The 23881-nt window shown below is 42.9% G+C and overlaps 1 protein-coding gene and 1 long non-coding RNA gene across 2 annotated transcripts in view; one reads left to right on the top strand and one right to left on the bottom strand.

The window, feature by feature from the left end:
- hsf2bp (heat shock transcription factor 2 binding protein) overlaps positions 1–23881 on the bottom strand; it is a 70097-nt gene that overhangs the window by 31539 nt on the left and 14677 nt on the right. The window contains exon 4 of the mRNA XM_056579311.1: positions 19887–20036. Coding sequence (XP_056435286.1) covers positions 19887–20036 — 150 coding nt within the window. The remainder of the gene's footprint in view (positions 1–19886; positions 20037–23881) is intronic.
- On the top strand, positions 7421–16385 carry LOC130373001 (uncharacterized). Its single transcript, XR_008893458.1, has 3 exons — positions 7421–7655; positions 15404–15549; positions 16139–16385. It is a non-coding gene; the product is annotated as an uncharacterized LOC130373001 (long non-coding RNA).

The following is a 23881-nucleotide window of genomic DNA, read 5'->3' on the forward strand; positions in this document are numbered from 1 at the left end:
ACAAACCCGCAAAGCCCAATCCAGGGGCCTGTACTACGAAGCTCGATTAGAGGGTTAGCGAGGTATGTTGAGATGAAAGCCTGGGTTAGCTGTACCACGAAAGTCGATCTCTTTAAGCGTCACTGTATCACCATGGTGACTTACGCTCGCAACCAAACCTGGTCGGGAGCAGCTTTTCAGCTGTCTACCCGGAGATCGGCTACTTATATCGGCGTGCGCAGCTTCCTAGCCCCTCCTCCGATAATGGCGTCACCATTTGTGGGTGTTCCCGTGGACCTCGGCGCACTTGTCGTACAGGCGTCTCTCCGGAGACAGAGGGTTTTTCGGGACAGAACCGATCCCTTGGCATTGTCTGAAGATATTCTTTATGAGAGATACAGATCTCATCAGAGGGTATTGGTTATTTGATCTTCCTTGTTGGACCGTATGTAGTCAATGCTACACAAAGAAGCCGTGCACTTACTAGCCACGTTTACATGGACACATCTGATCCGCATAGATTTCTATGCGGAATAGAAAATGATCATATATACGCCTCATTCAGAATACAATTATCTGTTCGGCATAGAATTCTATGCCGAGTAGAAGAGGTGGTGTAGTCCGTTTTAATCTACATGTATACACTTATTCCGAACAGATTGGGGTTTAATTTAGAGCAGCTGCAGTAGTTCGCAATTGGTCCACTGAACTCCGTTGGTACTTTTATGCACACCGAACTTTACCGCTGTCAAGGAAAGTGGATTTATTGCCTGATTCACGTCCGGTAAGCGTGTCCGGTTGCTAAGCGACGGGACATGGGTGTTTATTAATGACGTGTTTGCGTATGGTAGTGTCCGCGCGCGTCCGAGATAACTGTAAATGAGTAGGCTACTACTAGTACTTTTGCAGGCTGAACGTTAAAATACTTCTTAACTTAGAGAGACCACTCTCTCCCACCAGTCTTGGCTGCGGACCGCATTCAAATTCCTCTTGTTTGCGGCGGAGGTGGGGGTAATTATAAAGATCGGACGTAGCTGTGCTGTCCTCCTTAATTGAAGGAGCAGGCAGAGAAAAGCTCTCTCCTGCTGTGCTTTCATTAAAATCAAATTCACAATGCCAGATAGTGATAAGACGTCCATTATATCGCCGCCGGTCCAGAGATGTGTCAGGTGTGTGCGAGAGACATACCGGACACTTTTGTTACTGCCATGTATACAGTAGGGGATCACATTTTAGGAACAGATCTATTCCGCATAGAAATCTATGCGGATCAGATGTGCCATGTAAGAGGCTAGTGTTAGAGGCTAGTGTTGCGCAGCGTGTCTGTGTTTCAAGTTTGAAGGTGGCCCTGCACGTTCAACGTACATTAACCTACAAGTGCCGTGTTGTCCATTATCCCTTATATAACCGCTATGTCAGTGACACAATTAGGCATTTTTTATTCTACAAATGTATATTATAGCTGTGAGAATTGTTAAGAAAAATCACCTCCATAGTCATAGGCTAGATTCACCTGAAATTATTCAAATGGATGCTTACAACTTACCACATTGAATAATATTTTTATATTTATTTTTGACTTGGCCACATGTTCGTAGGAGCAAACATGGGGCCCCACATATATGGGGGTAAAAGGGATGATGATACATAATATTTTTTAGACAATATGCAGAATCTTTTCACTTACGAATTAACACGGTCGGCTATTTTTTGCCAGCACCCCACCCTAGCCATATTATGGGCAACCGTGTTCCCCTTGGCTGTGATTTGAACTTGGAATTCCTCGTAGGAGTTCATAATAATACACTGCTCGCCTTGGATGAAATACACCGCTCTCGCGCAATTTATTTTGCATAAGGGTGAGTCAAATGACGCGAGAAACGCCCCTTGTATGTGAACGCACATTGAACCTAAAGCGGAAAACCTGGTTCAACTAATTTAATCTAAAGTGAGCGTCGTGGTACCATTTAACTCTGATTGCGAGTTGCGGCTCTGTGAAGCCAGGTTTTCCCAAGAAAGCCTGGGTATGTTCAGCGAGGTTCTTGGTATACCCCCCCGGTCTTACTGAAGGCATTTATTTAATGGTCAAAATATTATTAATCAGTGGCGTAAATATCGACGGTGGAACCGGTGCAGCTGCCCGGGGGCCCATACGCTGTCACATCCCCCCCCGTCAACAACTCAGCGCAAGGCAGGCACGGTCCAATGCCCCCCCCCCCCCCCCCCCCCTCTCAACAACTCACAACTTGGTTGCACCATAAATACGTGCTGGTGCACCCAAATCAAAAATGTAGGCGCACCAGTGCACCCAAGGAAAAAGTTAGTCTGGAGCACTGCCAATGAGTCTGCACCCTTCACAGTGGAGGAAGTCCGCCACCAGCTCAGCCGGTGTAACCCATCCAAGGCCCCAGGACCCGACGGCATCCCAGCAAGGGTGCTGAAGACCTGTGCCACTGAGCTGGCTCCAATTGCCCACTCCCTCTTCTGTGAATCCTACCTGACTGCCACAATACCCCTCCTCTGGAAGAGCGCAACTATAATCCCGGTACCCAAGAAACCACGACCCACCGAACTAAATCATTACCGCTCCTTTGCCCTCACACCATCCTTCCATTCGTCAAACCATATCTGGACCCCCTTCAATTTGCCTGCTGCATCTTGTCCTCCAGCACCTAGATTCCCAAGGCAATTTCGCCAGGATCCTATTTGTGGACTTCAGCTCCGCCTTCAACACCATCCAAAGAAACCTGCTCATCCAAGAAGCTTCATCACCTCAGCACTCCACCCATCCTGATACACCTCCTGCACAACTTCCTCAGTGACAGACGGCAAGCTGTACGGGTAGGCACAACCACATCACCTTCACTCACCACCAACACCGGAGCCCCTCAGGGCTGTGTGCTTAGCCCTTTCCTTTATACCCTGTACACTAATGACTGCACCAGCCCCTCCCACACCACCACCTACCTCAAATACTCGGACGACACTGCCATCCTAGCTCTTCTGTCGGACAATAACTCTGTATTGGATTGCCACAACACTGTCACACACTTCTCTAAATGGTGCACACATAACCACCTGCATCTCAATATATCCAAAGCAAAATAAATAACAATAGGCACTCCATCATCCCAGCCCCCCACTCTCATCAACAACGACACAGTAGAAACAGTTGACAGCTTTAAATACCTCGGACTCACAATAGACAATAAACTCTCAACCAGCATACAACGGACATTCAAAAAAGGAGCCATCAAAGACTGTATGCCATCCGTAAACTTAAAGGACTCTATGTTGCACCCCATCTCCTCCTACTGCTGTACAAATGCATTGTCCAGCCCATCCTGCTCTACTGTTCCACCTGCTTCTTCAACATGCTCACTGTCAAAAACCGGGTCATACTCACACGTGTCACAAACATAGCAGCCAAATTAATCGGTCACCCCACACCCACACTGTCAGAGCTTAACCTAAAGGCCATTTCACGCATCGCATCCAAAATAGCACTGGACAACTCACACCCACTCAACTGCCACTTCACCATCATGCCCTCTGGACGCAGGTACAGGTCCCTGTTGTGTTGGAGGGCATGCTATGGCAAAAGCCTGGTGCCTGCAGCCATAGCAGCCTTAAATAAAATGCCAAGATAACTCACTCCTGTTCCACAATAGTTACATATTTTGTCTGCATGCTGTTTTTGTTTTGTTGAGAATGCTGTATATCTGTTACTGTCTGTCGGCGTGCAGCCCACAAATGTACCTTGAAGTGAAAAAGAATTTCCCCCAGGGGACAATAAAGCTAAAGTCAAAGTCTAATCATGGCAATGCAATGGCAATGGCATCCAGGATGCCATCCATGCAGGTACTATAGGGATGAAATGAAATTTCTCCTTTTAAGCTATCTATTTCATGTAAAATACCTTTGTATATGAAATATGCCAGTCAAATAAAATTGCCTTGCATAATGTTTATCTAATGATTTACATTTTTCTCTTTTTGATCAGCTTTTGAGGAAGCTGGCATTATTGATTGGAAGGAGAAATTGGTTGGGTTTGGCAGCGATGGGGCAGCTGTGAATGTGGGCTGCAGAAATAGCGTAGCAGCGCTTCTGCAGAAGGAATTCAACCACCCCCTCATCTCAATCCACTGTGTTGCCCACAGATTAGAGCTTGGCATCGTAAAGGCAATTAAAACCAACAAAAAGATGGAGCAAATGCAGACAATGCTTAAAAACCTGTACGATCAGTACTAGAGCCCGACCGATATAGGATTTTTAAGGCCGATACAGATACGAATATTTTGTGATTTAAAAATCTGATATGCCGATATATCGGCCGATATATATATATATATATATATACAGAAACGCGCAACAAAACAAACAGATTTCCCTAACATTGGTTATTTGTAGTTATCCTTTAAATCCTTTTCACTCTCAGCTAACACGTAACAACAACAAAACTGGACATGGTAGTCATGAATTAAGTCATGCTTATCGACTTTAGAGAATTGATGGGGATGTTCTTTTAATTGTTATTCAAGCAATGTATGTCTCGTGACAGTTGCCAACTTACCATGAACACACATGAGCTGTGTTCGAAATCATTCCCTATTCACTCCCTCACTATTCCCTATATAGTGTTCATGATATAGTGCACTATATAGGGAACGAACAAACGAGAATTCGGACACTACGCTGAACATTTCTAAGCATCATTTGCGTCAGTAAATGCGCCGGGTATTTGTGTGACGCAGACAGATGCGCCCACATCATGTAAACAAACCAGGCACTCACGAGGAAAGCTGGAGCTTGTATTGATGTTGAATGCTACATTTCCTTGATCAAGGTTTTTATTTTATTAATTTTGAATGTTACATTTTCTATGTTAACTAACTATGTGACTCCATCATTAAATGTATTCATTTTCGCGGTTATTCAGCTTCTTCTCCGCCAGGAAAACCTTGACCGCATTGCATTTTGGTATAAAGGAGTAACATGTAGGGAACATCGTATGTACTCAAATTTAGGGAATTTAAGTGGTGCATGAAATTAACCACTGAGAATTCGAACACCACTACAAAATGGCAAGCACCCTATATAATGCACTATATCCGTGATAGGGAACGATTTCGAACACAGCTATGAACAACACCGATGATCTCCGTCATTCACTCTGCCTGACTCTGGCTGAATCAGCGGGTTTGAGGCGTTAGAGCCCCCTTTGGTGGACAAACATTATTATTTTTTTAATATTCATTTATCGGCCATTATAAATGCCGATACCGAATAGTTTGAAAAATGCCTAATATCGGCCGATAATATCGGCCTGCCGATATATTGGTCGGGATCTAATCAGTACCACTACTCCCCCAAGGCTGTCAGAGAGCTCAGAATGATTGCAGAGGCACTTGAAGAAAAGGTGTTGAAGCCATCAAATCTACACGGCGCCCGCTGGCTTCCCTATGTGCATCGTGCAATCAAGGTCAGAACTTTAGTAAATTATTAAACATAACCTGTTGAGTTAATCCTCTTGTTTATAATTTGACCAATAGAAAATGGTGCAATACAGGGTTAGGGTTAGTGATAATATCTTTTACAGATTGTGTGTGACAGCTATCCTGTACTGATTGCACATTTTGAAGACATGGCGTCTGTGGAGAGGTTCCCTAAGCCTTCAGCTGCAGTTCTCTGCAGGGCCAAACAGGTCCTTTCCTGCCTGAAAAGATGCGATCATTTGCTCTTCCTCCACTTCATGTGTGATGATTTTAACCACCTTGCCACCTTGAGAAAAATGTTCCAAAAAGATGACCCGACTGTGTTTCGAGCAGTTGAGAGCCAGGAGGCCTGTTTCTGGGAACTCACTTCCTCGAGGGTAGACATGGGTCCCCAAATGGCCAAGGTCAACCAGGCCATAAAGGAGACTGCCGTGTATAAAGGAGTGAGGTTCCAGAATCCAACCCACAACACGCTTGAAGCAGAGAGGATCGAGGTGATTGGTAGAAAAAATGGTGTGTGTGTGATTTGGATTGATTAATTAACCATTACAGTAAATAAGTAATGATTCACTTTAACATTTCCTGTCAACAGATTTTATCATCAATCATTTGGAAGAGAGGCTGAAGGATCTGCAGCAAGGGGGCGCGGTTGCAAAGTTTAGGGCCTTTGACCTATCGTCCTGGCCAGCATGCAACCGCACTGACCAAGTTGAAAGTGAGAGGTTCAGGCAGTGTGGTGTCGATGAGATGAGGGAGATGGCCACGTTCTATCAGGAGCTATCGAGACAAGCTGGCATTGAAGTCGATGAGGTTTTAGCAGAGTACAACCACTACAAGATCTTTGCCAAGGGACGAGCAGCAGTGCCAATGAGGGAGCTCTTCATGAGTGTCTTGCAGTCAGGTGTGAATATAGAGTGTAGAATGTGTGACAGATTGGTAAAGTGCCGAATCATATAAGTTATCTTAGGAGAATTTTTATATAGAGCAGTTCAACAATGTTCATCTTTAAATATGATTTAAAACAACAACTGGGAGTCAGGTGTGTGACAAATGTTTTGAGATACTGCCAAGTTGTATTTAGTATTTTTTATTTTTACATTTTTTTTAATTTATATGAAATTCTAAATACGTTTCAAGAGCTTGGCCCCCCTCATGGATGTGTACCTGATCCTGCCAGTAAACATGGCAATGTGTGAGCGGGGCTTTTCAACAATGAAGAGAGTGAAGACTGAATGGAGGTCAAGTCTTCCTCTCTTCAGCTGCAGAGACTGATGTTCCTGTCAGTGGAGGGCCCCCCACTGGATAAGTTTGATGCCGAAGCTGCAGTTCACAGGTGGTGGACAACCTGCCAAAGACAGCGTCGGCCATGGTTCAACCCCTGGGAGTTTAGGCAGGGCTCAGAGAATGAAATGGAAATTTGAAGCCCTAGTCCACATTCATCCAGACAATTCTGTTTTGCCAAAGTAAATCTACACTGTTCATTGTCTTTTTTTGTCATTTTTTTCATCACAAATGGTTATGTATTTTAAGCAAAGACCGCGAGTTCAAGCTGGTCCCACCAGGCTAGGTTTCCTCGGTTCAGAGAATGAAATACATTTTGAGGCCCTTTCTTCTGTTGGGCTAGGTGGTTTGACAGCTTTGCAGACCATAATTGTTATGTTTTTTGTATTTAAATTTGTATTTAAATTATAATAAATTATTATAAAATTCAACAAATACCAGTAATATATATATACCAGGTTTTATATATTTTCTTAATAGGCCTACGTTTTCCATTTTGGGCAAGTATATTTTGCTATTGGGCAAGTAAAACAATACTTAAAATGCTTAATGTCAAGGCCTGCCCACCGATGGACCCTGGTCGAAAACATGCTGACCATCCTTGATCCATGTGAACAGCTGACCGGAAACATCAGCAAGGCCACAGCCACAGCTGCAGACTTTATCCTCGCCATCCAAAGCTTGACGTGTTTGCTTAAGCAAAGTGTTACAACAGGCCACGGAGTGATGACATCAAAGGAAACCCTTAAAAGCAGTACAATCACGTTTTGGTCACGTCGAGGAGGAACCCCTGTACTATCTGGCAACAATACTGGACCCGAGATATAAGGACCGCTACTTCACCCTTGCATCAAAATGGCAGGCAACAGGGCTCCAGACTAACTTTTTTCACTAGGCAAGGTAAGGCATATTTATTTGTATAGCACATTTCATACAGGTGGCAATTCAATGTGCTTCACACAAAAGCAAAATGAAATATAAAATGAATAAATAAAATAAAGATACAAATTTGGAACCATACACAACTTTAGCAAAAGTAAAATGTAAAATATACATGGAATACCAACAGCAAAGAGTGAATTTAAAAGTAAAAGAGAAAATAGAAAAGATATAAAAAAAACAATGTGCATTAACTGCCGAAAGCATCTAAAAAGAGTTTGGTATTAACTCTTGTTGGAGTTTTTGATGGTCTCTGGAAGCTGGTTCCAGAGATGGACACCATAGTGGCTAAAAGCTGCTTCACCCTGCTTTGTTCTGACGGTCGGTTTCAGTAGTAATTGTTTATGTTGTGATCTAAGGGACCTTATTTGGGAATATTGCTTAAACATGTCATGTAAGTAGTTTGGCCCAACCCCCTTCAAAGACTTAAAAACAAGCAGAAGTGCTTTAAAATCAATTCTGCAACTAATTGGGAGCCAGTGCAGGGACTTTAAAATTGGGGTGATGTGATCTCTCCTTTTTGTTTTAGTGAGGACCCTGGCTGCACTATTCTGTATCATTTGAAGTGGTTTTATAACATTTTTGGGAAGTCCTGTGAAAAGTACATTACAATAATCAATCCTACTAGTGATGAATTCATGTATGATTTTTTCCAGGTCCTCCTTTGACATGATCATGTCAAAGGATCCTCTATGTATGTTGATATTTTTAAGATGGAAGTATGCAGATTTTGTGACTGATTTAACGTGACTGCTAAAATTTAAGTTGTTATCTATAAGGACAACTAGGTTTTTTACCACATCTTTTGCTATTAGGCCTTTCCTTTCAAGTAAGGCAGAGATCTTTTGCCTTTCCTCCTTCTTTCCAAAAACTACTGTGGTAGAAATTAACCTTACATTCTATGTTAAACTATGATTATTATTAGGCCTACATATCATATAAATACTTTAATAGTGGAAAGGAGCTGATCACCTTTAACCTAGATGTTATGTGCCGTGTGACACCAGTGAGTGGGTCCAGGACATTCTCACCTGATGGGCCATGTGACACATCAGTCAGAGAGTCCAGTCTACTCCCATTTTGATGTACTCTCTGAAGACAATGCTTACATTCACACGTGTGCATCATCTCTGTTTGTATAAGGATAATATATGTTCTAAGGTCACATTGGGATTCAGAAGACATAGGGGTATGCTGACATCCACACAGTATGACCCTGATGGGAAATTCTATATTTGATGAAAGTCCAACTTTGTATTGTGTAAAATTCGGGGATATAAGGAGCTGTCTGGGATTCATTCAGGAGTGTGTATTCGCGAATACCATTCAGCTTTGTTGTCTCTCGTTTGCGGGTGGCAATAAACTCTCCATCTATACTTGACCTGGACTCCCCGATTCCTATTTGCTTATAGCTAGTTGAAGTAAATTAGATCAGTTGTAATTATTAATGCTACAACACTACCACCTCAGTTTTGTTTTTGTTGAGCTATAAAAAGTTGTGACATCCATTTATCTATTTCATAAATACAATGACAGAGACTTTCAACGGGGGTATAGTCATTGGGCATTAGCGGTAGATAGATTTGAGTGTCATCAGCGTAACTGTGGTAGGCGATTGAGTTCTTCTTTATAAGTTGACCAAGAGGCAGCATGTAAAGGTTAAATAATAGTGGACCCAAGATTGAGCCCTGGGGAACTCCACAGATCAGAGATGGAGATGCTGAGGAACAGTTACCAACTGTAACAGAGAAGCTCCTGTCGAATAGGTAGGATTTTAGCCAACTGATTACAACACCAGTGAAGCCAACCCAGTGCTCAAGTCGCTGAAGCACTGTGGTCCACAGTGTCAAAAGCTGCACTGAGGTCCAGTACTAGGATTGATGACTTGCCTGAATCTGTATTTAGCCGAATGTCACTTGTGACTTTGGCCAGAGCTGTTTCGGTACTGTAGTCGGCCCGAAAACCTGACTGAAAGTTGTCAAGGCAGTTGTTGAGCGTTAGAAAAGAGGTTAGTTGATTAAAAAACAATTCTTTCAATAATTTTGCCAATGAACGGTAGGTTGGATATGGGCCTGTAATTGCTTAATATGGATTTATCTAGGTTGTTCTTTTTAAGTAGTGGTTTTATAATAGCAGTCTTTAGGGATTTGGGAAAAATGCCCGTCTGAATTTATGATTTTAAGCAGATCTGGCGTTAGTAGGTGAAGGACAGATTTAAAAAAGATGGTGGGCAGAGTATCTAGTGTGCACGTGGAGGAGCTGAGGTTTTGTACCGTTTCAGAGTCAATCATGCTGAAATTGGACATCAGGTTTACTGTTCCAGTCTTTATGGTTATTATTTCTGGTTGCTGAGTGATACGAGTTTGAGAGAGTATGTTCAGTCTGATCTGATTAATTTTTGTTTTAAAGGGGGCCTATTATGCCCCTATTTACTGTTCATTATTTAATTTGTTTGACCTCATAGAATTGATTTACAACAATAAAGGGTTGTCTAGCACATTATTTTTTTCTCATACTTTATGAGTATTACAACCCCTATGTGAAACACCCTGTAGCTTAGAATTTTGAGGCATTTAGAATCTTGGTGCTGACAGGGTGCTGACGTCTCTTCAGGCACTCTGTCACTCTGTCTATGGCTTCAGTGCTACCTTACCAATTTGAGCCTGAGTTGGACCCTGAAAGCGATAATGGAGCAGACGACGCTAATGACAAGTGCGATTTTAGTCGTAGAATGGACCAGGACATTTCACAGTGGTAAGTTTTTGTTTATGCTATTATACACACACGCGATGAATCATGTATTTAGCGTAGCTTTTCAGACTTAGCTTGCGGCTAGTAGACCACTCGTACTCTTCAAGGGTCCGTAACAAGCTTTTTATGTCCCGACATGGCATATTGTTGACTACTTTTGGCCATCAAAATACACCGTTATAACATAACATCTCTACTACCTAGGTGCAACTGTGGGAAATCTCACCTGTTCACTGTTGTCTCAGCCATGTGTTTACAATAGCAATCATTGTTATGTAGAACTAATCAGTGATTTAATTTTTTTTTTCAATAAAAGTATGACTGGAAAACAGATGTTGCTTCCTGAATCTGTATTGCCCTATGCAGTCATGTTGTACTCAGTGATGTCAAGGTCACTTTACACAGTAGTTATTTTGTCTTATTGTATTTATTAGGTACTAAGATGAATGAGCCAAGTGCCAGAATCAATTACCTGCATGACACAACCTGCATGACACAACATGCACACAAACACATACAGTCTACAAAATATCTACAATATATACAAGTATGATTATGGACCTGTGAGGCACACAACAGATGAAGAGTAAGTCATTTTGGCTGTAAGCTCCCACTAAACAAAACCAAAGCAATATTATACTATTAATATTATTATGTGATTTGAATCAATTTACCATTAAAAGAATAACAAACTATAAGGCCGCGAGCTACGGGGCCTTACCGTGCACCCTCACCTCCTAACGAAGCCAACCATTTCTTTATGTTGAGCATGGTCAGACCATTCAAAAAGATTTGGTTTCGTTTGGAGGTGGGGGCTGCCCAGTATAGGCCCAGCCTATAAGAGGTTATTGTTGAAAACAGTTTAACAGAAAGTTCCGCTCCTTGTCCCTTAGGCGTTTCAGGCATCTTGCCTATCGCAGCTTTGTAAGCTGGTGTTGGGGATATTTAGGACATAGTTGTCGGGTCGTCATCCCGTCATGTGTGGTGCAGCGGATATGGCAGCAGTTCCCATCTGGTGACTTCGTAGGCTTCAGACCACCTCTTGATTGAAGCGGGAGACGTGACGGGCAACCAGCTCAGCCTTGGGAGTGTGTGTATATTCCGCTGAAAGGTCTGGAGGGATGGGGATAGTCTTAATTTCCTCTTCAAATGATGTTGGGTCCTCAAAAACCTCCATGAGCAGCCTCATGAGGTCATGTACATAGTCTGGAAGATCTAGCATTAACATACTAATTAATGTAGCCATAACAATCTGTAAACTGATGTGCGTGTGTGTTTAAAGATTATATTTTACAAACTTACTGAATGTTGGATCTGTTTTCACGGCCTTCACAACACCTTCCCCACTCTTCGCCTGCCCTGCAGAAGTCGTAGCTTGCTCCTGTGATGCATTTTCATTGTGGTGCATTGATGCTAGATACAACTTATGGTAAAAAAAAAAAAGCACCGCCATTAAACAACACAGAGTGTGCCTGACAATCATTTCAATCAATGGCTTTCACAATTACGAGATGGTGTAAATTATTACCTGCACAACATTGAGGAGTCACTCTCCTCCTCTTCCTCCAACTCAAGCCGTGGTCTCTTGCTAGTCACCAGCCTGGGCCCTTTATTGGTGTTGAAGTCAGCAGTGAGTGTGGCAAAAGAGAGGTTGTTCCGAAGTCTGCACTGACAGGAGACACCTGTGTCTGCATGGCTACAAATAAACAGAAACAAATCGTATTAGAAACTGGAAAATAATAATTTAGCAGTTTTTTCCTTGGTAATGGAGTAACACTGCAGAGTAAACGTTGGTTACCCATCACAAATGCAAGAAGCCATTTGCAAATATAAACCATATCCTATTTGGTTATGAAGTTATTTAGCCGATGCTTTTATCGAATTGTTAGTAGAAAGTAAGTATGTGATACATGAATGAATGTATAGCCCATATTCTAGCAACATCAGCAAGGGTGAATCTTCAAATAGATTACTGGACTGCAGATTCTAGGTAAAAAAAAAAAAAAAACACATCCGAAAACACAGGAAAAGGATGCTCACAAAGTTTCGTATGGATTGCATACTAAGTCACTAAAAACTCTTAGTGGCTACATACCTTTGCTTCTTACGTGTGCCTTTAGCGATCCCATGGACAACTGTGTGCCGCCTAACGTCGACTTCAACCGTGCACTTTGTATTCCCACAGAATGCATTCCCACCCGCGAGTTTGTTTGGGTTCCCGTCGATATAATCTGAGGCGTGTCAGTCTGGCATCCGACGTGTTGAAAGGGGCGATTATGGGCACTGCAGTCCTGCTAAAATGATCACACATAAATCACGACGAAAAATGATTTTACACAGTACAAGCTAACAACATCTGAAACAGGAACTGTGACCATTTAACCCACCTTATAGTAACACCTCACATAAGGCTAAGGCTAGCTCTCATTTTACAGACAGTTTAGAATTGTAGTTTGAGATCCCGCAAAAGGTTTGTGGAAGATTAACCAGCCTCGCAACAAGACTAGCAGCTAGCTACAGAATGAATTATTTTAATGGTAGGAAATGGTAGGGTTAATTACCCGAACTTATATTACACACAACACAGCCACTTTTGTTATTATAGGTTTACTTACATGTTGAGAGTCATCTTCACGCAGGTTGCTGAAGCAGCCATCCGTGAAGTGGAGGCGACACAGAAAAAGGCTCGGTAAAGTCGGTGGAATAGGGTTAAAAATGAAATCTAGCCAACGGCTACGTGAAGGCTCTGCCTTTGGCAAACCATACAAGGGAGAGGTCCCTTCACCACCAAGAAAACACCTTCTAGCCAATATTATATATATATAATATATAAATAGTATTATGTCTTTCTGTCCATCTACTTCTCTACTCAAACTCTTGTTTTACGATCCATTCCCCGACCCCAGCGTGTCCAGGAACGCAGCAAAAGGTCATTGATGACGCTCTCCCATTGACTCCCAGCAAAAGTACATGCTTACGTCACCATGTACCGGAAGTAAAAGAAAGCCGCGGAGAAAATCCCAACGAGACGTTTCTAGGTAGCTCGGTAACAGTGATTTGCGGTAGTCATTTACTCCCCCTTGCGGGAATTTTATGGTATTGTAACTTTGCCAACCATTTATATACCCCAAAACGTATGTAAAGCGCAATAGGAGAAGGAAAAAACGGAAAAGCATAATAGGCCCCCTTTAAAAAAAGAAGCAAGCTCATTGCACCTGCTGGTGGAGATGAGCTCAGGTCCTAGTTGAGGGGGGGATTGCTCCGTTTTTCAGGACTCGAGGGTTGTTCAAGTTCCTGTTTATAATGTTGGAGAAGAACAACTTTCTTGCTGTATACGTCTCAGTATTAAAATTTCGAAGCATCTCCTTATTTATTGTTTTATGTTTTGCGCCACTGTCTTTCAGCCTTCCTACACTCTCTCCTTAAAAGCTTAACAGTTGGGTTTTGTTTCCATGGGGCTTTTTGTTTTCTATTAAGTTTTTTAAGTTTTAGTGGGGCTTTATCATCCATAATCTCTAACATTCGTGAATTTAAATTATCCATCACGTCATCTACTGAGTTTGATGTAGGACTCGAAAGCTGTGAGACAAACGCTTGTTCAAGGAGAACATTAGTGTGATCATTGATCATTCTCCTCCCTATCATCACAGAGCTGTTGGACTTTTGTGGGGACATGGATACATCAAAGAAAATACAGGAATGATCATGACAATGCTAAGTCCCTAACAGTTAACAAAATATCAACACCTTTTGTGATGACCAGGTCAAGTGTATAACCAAGGGAGTGTGTTGGCCCCTCTACATGTTGTGTTAGGTATAATGTGTCAAGTAATGAGAGCAGTTCAATGGCATAGTTGTTTTCCGGATTGTCAACATGCAGATTGAAATCCCAGATATGACACAGTCATACATAAAATGCCAGACAGTAGTTCACTTAGATCTTCAAGAAAAACTCCTGGAGAGTGCTTTGGTGGCTTGTAAATGATCAGTAATAGAATCTGAGGAGAACCCTTAATAATTTTGCTCAGGTATTCAAAAGAAACAAAGTCACAGAATAATGACTGTCTGCATTGAAAAGATGCATTAAAAATTGTGGCTATTCCACCTCCTTTTTTGTTTTCACGGATTGTACTCATAAAATTGTAGTTTGGGGTTGCTGATTCAATAAGGGTCAACACATTGTTAGCCAGGTCTAGCCAAGTCTCACTTAGGAGCAAGAAATCAAGGTTATTAGAGCAAATAAGATCGTTGATTAAAAAAGTTTTTTTTAAGAGATCTCACATTCAATGGGGCAAGTTTCACTATGGTGGTGCGAGGTTTTTGACCATTCCGAGTTTGCTTAGCTACTCGCTAAAGATTTGCCACTAGGAGCACTGTGGCCCCTAACTGAGAATTTTAGGGTCACACACCGTAAATCAACATGCCAATGTGATTTTCTAATTTATTTTCACTGTATTACTCTGTATTAACATATTTTGATAAAAGATGCAGAAATTACAATGTGCCTTTTCATATTCAGTGTCACATTTTATTGTGATTCTCATCTATACCAACTGTTTCTGCGTGCGCGAGTATGCGTTAGACGAGCACGGAATCGACAGTTTCATGGGAGAGCGCCCGCTAGTCGTGCCGCTTGACAGGAAGCTGCGCCTCCTCTCTGCCGGCTCGCCTCTCCATTGAGAATGCAGCAAGCGGGACAAACGCCTCCCGTGTGAAAAGCCCTTTATGGCACATAAACCGGGTTCGGGTACCCGATGGGTGACAATTTGGATGAAACGGTAGAAAAATAATGTACCGTGTCGGACACGGGTGCGGGTTGGGTCGGACGCCGGAACAGCGCGGGTCGGACGCAGGTTTTGCGATCGTGAGCGAGACTTCTCTGGTGCTGGATATGTTATTCTGGAGCGGAGGAGTCAACAAAATCCGTCAACAGTGAATGATGTGCTTTTTTTCCACAGCAATCTAAAGCAGCAGGCCAAACACAACATAGTAAAATTCCCCAGCGTTCCATCTACTGCAGGGATGGGCAACTTTCATGATAAAGAGGGCCACATTTTTCATCATAACCATCGGAGAGCCACATGACTGCACACTTCAACTAAACGTGAGCTGAGAGAAGCTACACAATTTTGAATTTGGTAGATATGATTTCCTGTATTCTGGTGCATTTTGGGGATGGCCACTACCTAAAAAATCATCCAGAATCATAACCTATGTACGGTATGTTAATTGAACCAACATACATTCATTTCATGTTTTCAATGCTCAAACAGCCACATGAATGGTCAGTATTTTTATCAGTGCAAAGGGCTCACATACATCATCATTCAATGAAGTCAAAAAACTGAAAAACAGTGGCCCAACATTAAGTGCAACAACTCAATGAACTCAAACCCAACAAGCAGTTGTAGTAGTTGTAGTGGCGACTTAAGTGGATATATTTAATGACTGATATCGCTTCTAAGCAAACTAGACGCATGGGTTTGCCTTTGAATTCTATGAATTCTTCTCATCTTTCTTGACTGAGTTTTCTGTAACTCGATCAATTATTATTATTCTTTTTTTAAAAAAAAATTATTTATTATGTGCGGGCCTGACTGAGTGAGGATGCGGGCCGCACTGAGTGAGGATGCGGGCCGCCAGTTGCCCATCCCTGATCTACTGTAATGCGTCTAATTTTCCTTTGGGTGCAGGTCGGGCGTCAAGACTGCGACCATTTGGTCAGACTGCGACCATTTGGTCACAGTCTGGAGCCCTCAGGTATGCTGCAGGAAAAGTTGCTTGAGAATGGTGGTGCCACAGCTGGTACTCCTCAGCAAGAGGAGCCACCAGAAAAGAGGAGCAGGGAAGATTGGAATAGCTAATTGTTGGGAATGTTTGAGGCAATACTGGAAGGAAACACTGATGCTGCCATTCACCAGCGGAGTGGATTCAGATGCAAGTGTTTAAGGTTTATTTAACATTTTCTAAAGACGCAACTTATAACAAGCTTTAATGGTCAGAACAACATCATAATTAGATTGTATTTTTCTGCTGTGTTTTGTTAACTTTTAGCTCCAGTCATATCTGTTGGAGCCAGCGCTTCACATGAGCCACTGGAATACTGGAAGAGCAACCAGTCCCGATTTGAGTGCATGGCCCAGCTTGCTCGGAAATATCTGTCAGTGCCTTGCACTAGCGTCAACAGCAAGCACTTGCTTTCTGCTGCTGGACACCTGATGACCGAGGAAAGAAACAGACTTGCATGCGAAAAGGCAGAGATGCTGCTTCTCATTAAAAAAAGAAATCTTCCCCTGATCCATCAAGGGGTAGAAGAGTAGATAATACACACACACACACGCAGACACACACCATTTACTTTCGAGAAAAAGGTACTCATTTGAATGGAACCATAAGCCAAAATCATTTAAAGTGGAAAGGAAGCAATCAAATAAACAGATGTCTATAGCACTAGTTAAATATTTCAATATACCATGGTCCATAAATACAAATAAAGTCGGAAATATGAACCATTATTCAGAATAAAGCACAAACAAGTTGCATAAATTATAATGTTTTCAGCCTGTGCGCCGCCATCTCTGTTTTCAGAATACGATGACGTCACGGGAATGGTTGGTAACATTCTATGTTGTTTACATAGCGGCTCATAGCCTCACTAGCCGCGTTTACATGGCACATCTGATCCGCATAGATTTCTATGCGGCATAGATCTGTTCCTAAAATGTGTTCCGAATGTACTGTATACATGGCAGTAACAAAAGTGTCCGTTATGTCTCTCGCGCACACCTGACACATCTCTGGGCCGGCGGCGACATAATGGATGTCTTATCACTATCGGGGATTTTAAATTTGATTTTAATGAAAGCACAGCCTGCTCCTTCAATTAAGAAGGAGCAGGACAGCGCAGCAACGTCAATTTTTTCGTCAGATCTTTATATTTACCCTAAGCTCCGCCGGAGGAATTTGGATGCGAGTCCGCAGCCAAGACTGGTGGGAGAGTGGTCTTACGGGAATTTAGTGACCAGGAATCCTCGAAGGTCCAATTGCGTACTACTGCAGATGCCATCTCTCTAAGTTAAGAAGTATTTTAACGTTCAGCCTGCAAAAGTACTAGTAGTAGCCTACTCATTTACAGTTATTTTGGACGCGCGCGGACACGTCATTAATAAACACCCATGTCCCGTCGCTAAGCAACCGGACTACTTTTACGGAGTGATAACAAAGACGTGAATCAGGCAATAAATCCACTTTCCTTGACAGCGGTGAAGTTCGGTGTGCTTAAAAGTACCGACAGAGCTCAGTGGACCAATGGCGAACTACTGCGGCTGCTCTAAGTTAAACCCCAATCTATTCGGAATAAGTGTATACATGGCGATTAAAACGGACTACACTACCACTTCTATTCGGCATAGAATCTATGCCGAACAGATAATTGTATTCCGAATGAGGCGTATACATGATCATTTTCTGTTCCGCATAGAAATCTATGCGGAACAGATGTCATCTCCCGGCTCTTCCCGTCCACAGGATGTTGTTTACAGCTATGAAAAGTAGTACACGGGTGCAGCAGCTGGGCTACCACGCTGTCTTACAGTTCGTTCATTTCATGATACATGTAATTGTCGTGTGCACATGGATATGCGAAAATAGTGCAACCGACGGTGTTTGCAAATGGATTATTTCCGAAATCAATCGATTATTTTGGCGATGGATTAGAAATGATCAAGAGCATGGAGCGAGTCTGCAAACAAGACAATCTTCGAACAGTGAGTGTACTCATTTCTCTGTTTCTCTAGTACTAGAAGCTAAGTTTACCTCTCGTTCCTCTGCCTGGCAAGCGCGTTTCTGCACTCTTTCTCTGCGCATAAGAGCAGCGCCCGTGTCCGATTTGACAGGTCTGTCCGTGTCTCCAGTACTATAGCCACTAAAATTAAAAATTGTTGGCACAGCATCTGGCTTCAGCCGATTGGTGGGACAGCAAAAGCTCCCTCTTCAATGTAATCAGCCTCTATTACATTGAAGAGGGAGCTTGGGGGAAAAGTTGAGTGAGTGGCTGAGAGAAATTTACTTCAAGAGACCGGGTGGCTTTTTCCACACAGCTCCGTCCCTATTGATCTACGACTCCATGCGCGCCCATATCACCGATGCTGTCAAAAAACAAGTGAAGCAAACTAATTCGGAGCTTGCCGTCATTCCGGGTGGATTAACTAAAGAACTCCAGCCGCTAGATATTGGTGTCAACAGGGTGTTCAAAGCTAGACTGCGAACTGTGTGGGAGCAGTGGAAGACAGAAGGCGAACACACGTTCACCAAGACGGGGAGACAGCGCCGGGCGACTTACGCCACTATCTGCCAGCACCGATAATGACGAGAGGGAGCCGGGCATGTTGGATGCCGTACTCGCCGAACTCTTCAATTCGGACACTGAAGAGGAAGAATTCGAGGGATTCGTGGACTTATGCTAATGTTTGAATTAGCGGTATAAGACTTTCTTGTACGTGTTTACAAATGGACAAAGAGTTGTCAGAACGCTTAATAAAGTTTGACTGTCTGTTTTGTTGACATTCCCTTTATGGCTGGTTCAGACTACACGATTCTCAGATATTCCTCCACGATTTAACATGTCACACTATACGATCACAGAGCCAGGAAATCGACCTGAAGACTGGCCACACTACAAGATTCGAGGGTGCGATGCTCTCTACTTTGTATCATTTACGTTCGCAAGATATTTAGAAAATTTAAGGTTTAGAACTGCGTAAATGTGTTTTACTTTTTTGTCATAAAGGTTCAAGTTTTATATCTGACGTGACGAGCGATACAATTAGCACAGGTCCATCTAGTGGATGCATAACGCAACCCCAGTCAAACGTTTGACCGCAGTATCTTCTACTCTATGCGCCTAATAGTCCGGTGCGCCCTATATATGAAAAAAGTTCTAAAATAGGCCATTCATTGAAGGTGCGCCTTATAGTGCGGAAAATACGGTATTTAAAAGGTGACATAATATACCCCCAGGAGTGTGATTAGCCATTACAAGCAGTTTTGAAAATCTGCCTCTTCTGACATCACAAGTGGGCGTGTCCACCTAGATGTCTGCAGGATAAATCAGTCTACCAGCCTACCCAGTGGACTCTAGCAAACGTTGCTCAACTATTTGTCCTACATTTAGGTGGACACACCCACTTGTGATGTCAGAAGAGGCAGACTTTCAAAACGGCTTGTAATGGCTAATCACACCCAAACCTGGTGGCATAATGGTGGTGGCTGGTGGTGAGTTAGGTCATCCCCTTCACTGTAAGCGTCTTTGGGTCATTGAAAAGCGCTATATAAATATAATGAATTATTATTATTATTATAATATGTCACCTTTAACTAGAGTCAGCCAGCATGTCCCCCACGGCCCCCTCGCGACCAATGAGGATGAAGTATTTAACTCACGTCGGCCAGCATGTCCCTCACGGCATCCTCCCGCCCCGAGGCGCTCCAGAGTACGGTGCAGGAGGCCGTGCCCAGCCCTCTGCAGAACTCAGCCTGTTGCTGCAGCTGCTCCCGGCACGCCCAGAGCTCCGCCTTCAGCAACAGCTTCTCCTGGTGGACGGTGAGAGACGGACAACAGGGTTAGGGTTAGGTAGAGCGGGTTGGCTGGTAACCAGAAGGTTGCTAGTTAGATCCCTGGCTCCTCCTAGCGTCAGTGAGTGCCTCAACCTAAGTGTGAGTGCCTCACTCTGACTGCTCCTCACCAGCTGGCTGTCTCCTTGCACGGATGACACCTCCATCGGTGTGAGAATGTGTGCTTGAATGGGTGAATGTGTATGAATGGGCGACTGGTGCATGAATGGGTGAATATTAGGCAATATTGTTAAGCGCTTTGGGTGGCAACTGGTTAGAAGCACCATAAATGCAGTCCATTTGCGAAAGACAAATGGACTGGACGAGAGGGACCCCTCAGACCAGGTCTCTAGAGGGACGTGTCCCCTCAGACAAGGTCTCTAGAGCAGAGGTAACAGGCAGACCACGGCCTGGGTCCAGACCCAGAAAAGCTTTTCCATACTGACCGAGACCTACAGTGGGTTAAGATCTAAAACCTGACGGGCTGCTTCTATTTTAACCAGCCTGCTTATTTAGTCTTTACAGTCGTGGTTTAGCGGATGAGGAAACACACAGACAAGTTGCATGCGAGTTAAGCCATCCCACGTGATACTACTCAGCCAATCAAATCTGTGCATTCCAGGTGGTAAACATTGCAACTCAGTGAAGACAGATGAGCGAGTAAGAGGCAAGTTACGCATGAAAAGGTGGCAGAAAGAAAAGAAACATAGCAATACAGGTAGGGCTGGGCGATTAATCGAATTTGGATCACGATTTCGATTTTAGCGTCAAACGATCACAAAATGAATATAATAGTCTTTTTTTAATGTTTTATAGAAAGGGCAGAAAGCTAGATACATAACATTTTCTTTTTTGTGTATACCATTTTGTGTATTTTTTTTTGGGCGAGACATGCTGAATAAATACATCGGGCCCTATCTTGCATCCGGCGCAAGTGACTTAGTCACTGCCGCATGTGTCGTTGCTAGTTTACAACTGGCGCAGAGCGTTCTTTTCCCACCAGCGCCACTCGCCGGTAAATTAGGGATTGATCATGCGCCGCAAGGGGCGGTTCGGCGGAAGGAGGAGGCGTGTTCTGGCGCAAACGGTATTTTGCCGTCTCTGAATACCATTGCGCTACTGACCAGGAAATACCTGGTTTAAAGTCAGTGGCGCGTTGTTCAGACGCTATTTTAAGGGCGCATGCATACATGCGCATGCGATGCATACGGATTGCTTGTGCACCTCGCGCATACACTTTGCTTCTCTCATCTACCTAGCCGCACATTCACAGCTGATGCAGCGGTAATAAGTTGTACTTTTAAATCAATGCATCTGCAAACACCGTACAGCAAACACATATTTTCTTGACGCAGACATCGTAGGCCTACATGCCCATAACTTTTAGGATTGATGAGTAGGCCTATTTGATCGTGAAAAACATTGTTTTACTGCGAGTGAGTGTTAAAAAGAATGAATGAAGGCGGGCGCGCGTGTGTGCTCTGTAAGGCGCCCAGTTTCCAACCTCGAAATTTCACTTCATTTAAATTTAATTTGCATGGTATTTCTTATCCTTACCAGATGCCCGAACCACCTCAGCTGACTCCTTTCTAAGTAAAGGAGCAGCGGCTCTAATCCGAGTTCCTCACGGATGGCTGAGCTTCTCACCCTATCCCTAAGGGAGACGCCAGCCACCCTTCTGAGAAAACTCATCTCGCCCGCTTGCACCCGCGATCTCGTCCTTTCGGTCATCACCCAACCCTCATGACCATATGGTGAGGATAGGAACGAAGATCGACCGGTAGATCGAGAGCTTTGCCTTGCGGCTCAGCTCTCTTTTCGTAACAACGGTGCGGTAAAGCGAACGCAATACCGCCCCCGCTGCTCCGATTCTCCGGCCAATCTCACGCTCCATAGTTCCCTCACTCGCGAACAAGACCCAACAATCAATGGCAATGTCTATTACCGCGGGGACACATGCATATTAGGATAGCATACAATACTGATAAGAAACAATGTTTATAATGTATTGCGTATATCATTAAATAGAACCACAGTTACCGCATATCATATGTTATAGCCTATCATACGTTTTCTTTGCCGAAATTTATTTGAGGACTCAGTATTTCTGAAGTTGTGGAAGAAAACCCCTTATTCCATCTGTGAATTAGGCCATATTATTTGGCAATAAACTAAGCCATTTGCAGTTTGAAATTCTCGGAGACTGCAGACGCGCTGTCAAAATATCAACTCGTCCGATTCAAATGCGCTCATGGCTCTTAAAGGGGATGGGAGCTGGCACTCTCATTGGTATGTTGCACGTTACGCCCAAACCACACCTACGGGTAATTAGGCTGCTTCAGACCAACCCTTTTGACACTTGCGCCGCGGCGCAAGCGTCATTTATCCGCCTGTAAAATAGCGATAGCGCCGTAGAACCGCCCACAAAGCTACTTGCGCTTTGCGCTTCCCACTTGCGTTTCAGACCGTTAAAATAGGGCCCATCATGTTTCAAACTCAAAAATAATTTTGAATAATCGTGATTTCAATATTAACCAAAATAATCGTGATTATGATTTTTTTCCAAAATCGAGCAGCCCTAGATACAGGTAGAGAAAACAAAGGGAGATACAGACGAGTGAGACAGAGAAAGGGAGAGATACAGACGACGGAGACGGAGATAGGGAGACACACAGACAAGGGAGACAGAGAAAGAGAGATTCAGTTATCACAGAGTTTGTGAAACTATGAGACAAAACAAGGGTTTTGAACAAACATACCCACTCAAATCTGAAGTCAGATCACATAAATTACCGTATTTTCCGCACTATAAAGCGCACCGGATTATAATGCACACCTTCAATGAATGGCCTATTTTAGAACTTTTTTCATATATAGGACGCACCGGATTATCAGGCGCATAGAATAGAAGATACTGCAGTCAAACGTTTGACTGGGGTTGTGTTATGCATCGACTAGACCAGTGGTTTTCAAAGTGTGAGAGAGTGAGCCCCCCCTCAGAGAAAAAAATTCAGCTGAGCCCCCCCACCAATTTTTATTTCTAAATACCTGTGTTTTGAAAGCTATTTTAATTATTTTACACATTTCAAACATCTCCGATCATAATTTTAAAACATTTGGAACATATTTTTGAAACATTTGAAACAAATTTTTTAACATATTTTTTAAACATATTTCTGAAACATTACATCTTTTTGCGTTTTTAAACAACACAATTTAACAACTTTATCTGAGCATGTTTTAGCTGAACCTTTTTTAAATACATTTGAACATCTTAATCTGTGTAAACTGCCAGTTTACAGATTCATTCAGGGTCCCAGACTCTGAATTTTCTGAGTCGAATCAGATCTGCCTTTTCAGTCCAGAGATTCGACTATTCGGCGGGGTTTGTTTACCGGCGTTGCTATGGTGACCTAAATTATTATAAGCAACTGAAAACGACGCCAGTTTGAAACTAAAACTGTGATTCTGAAAAAAGTATAAATGCTATCAAAATTCCGTTTAGATAGTATTGAAGATACAAGTGTGTAGATTTGTTTAATGGTTTGAACGATGGTAAACGGTTGAAAAAGGAATGAGTTACGATGTCTAGAAGTAGGTGTATCAGAATGGGCTGATGTCTTCAATGAAAACAGCTGAAAACGAAGCGGTATGAAACTAAAACTGTGATTCTGAAGACATTTTAAATGATATCGAAATTCTGTTTAGATATTATTGAAGATACAAGTGTGTAGATTTGTTAAATGGTTTGCACGAAGATAAACGGTTGAAAATGGATTTAGTTATGTTACTTCTACAGTTGAAGACGATGATTTGAATCATCG

The sequence above is a fragment of the Gadus chalcogrammus genome, chromosome 20 (genome assembly GCF_026213295.1).
Source record: "Gadus chalcogrammus isolate NIFS_2021 chromosome 20, NIFS_Gcha_1.0, whole genome shotgun sequence".
NCBI lineage: Eukaryota > Metazoa > Chordata > Actinopteri > Gadiformes > Gadidae > Gadus > Gadus chalcogrammus.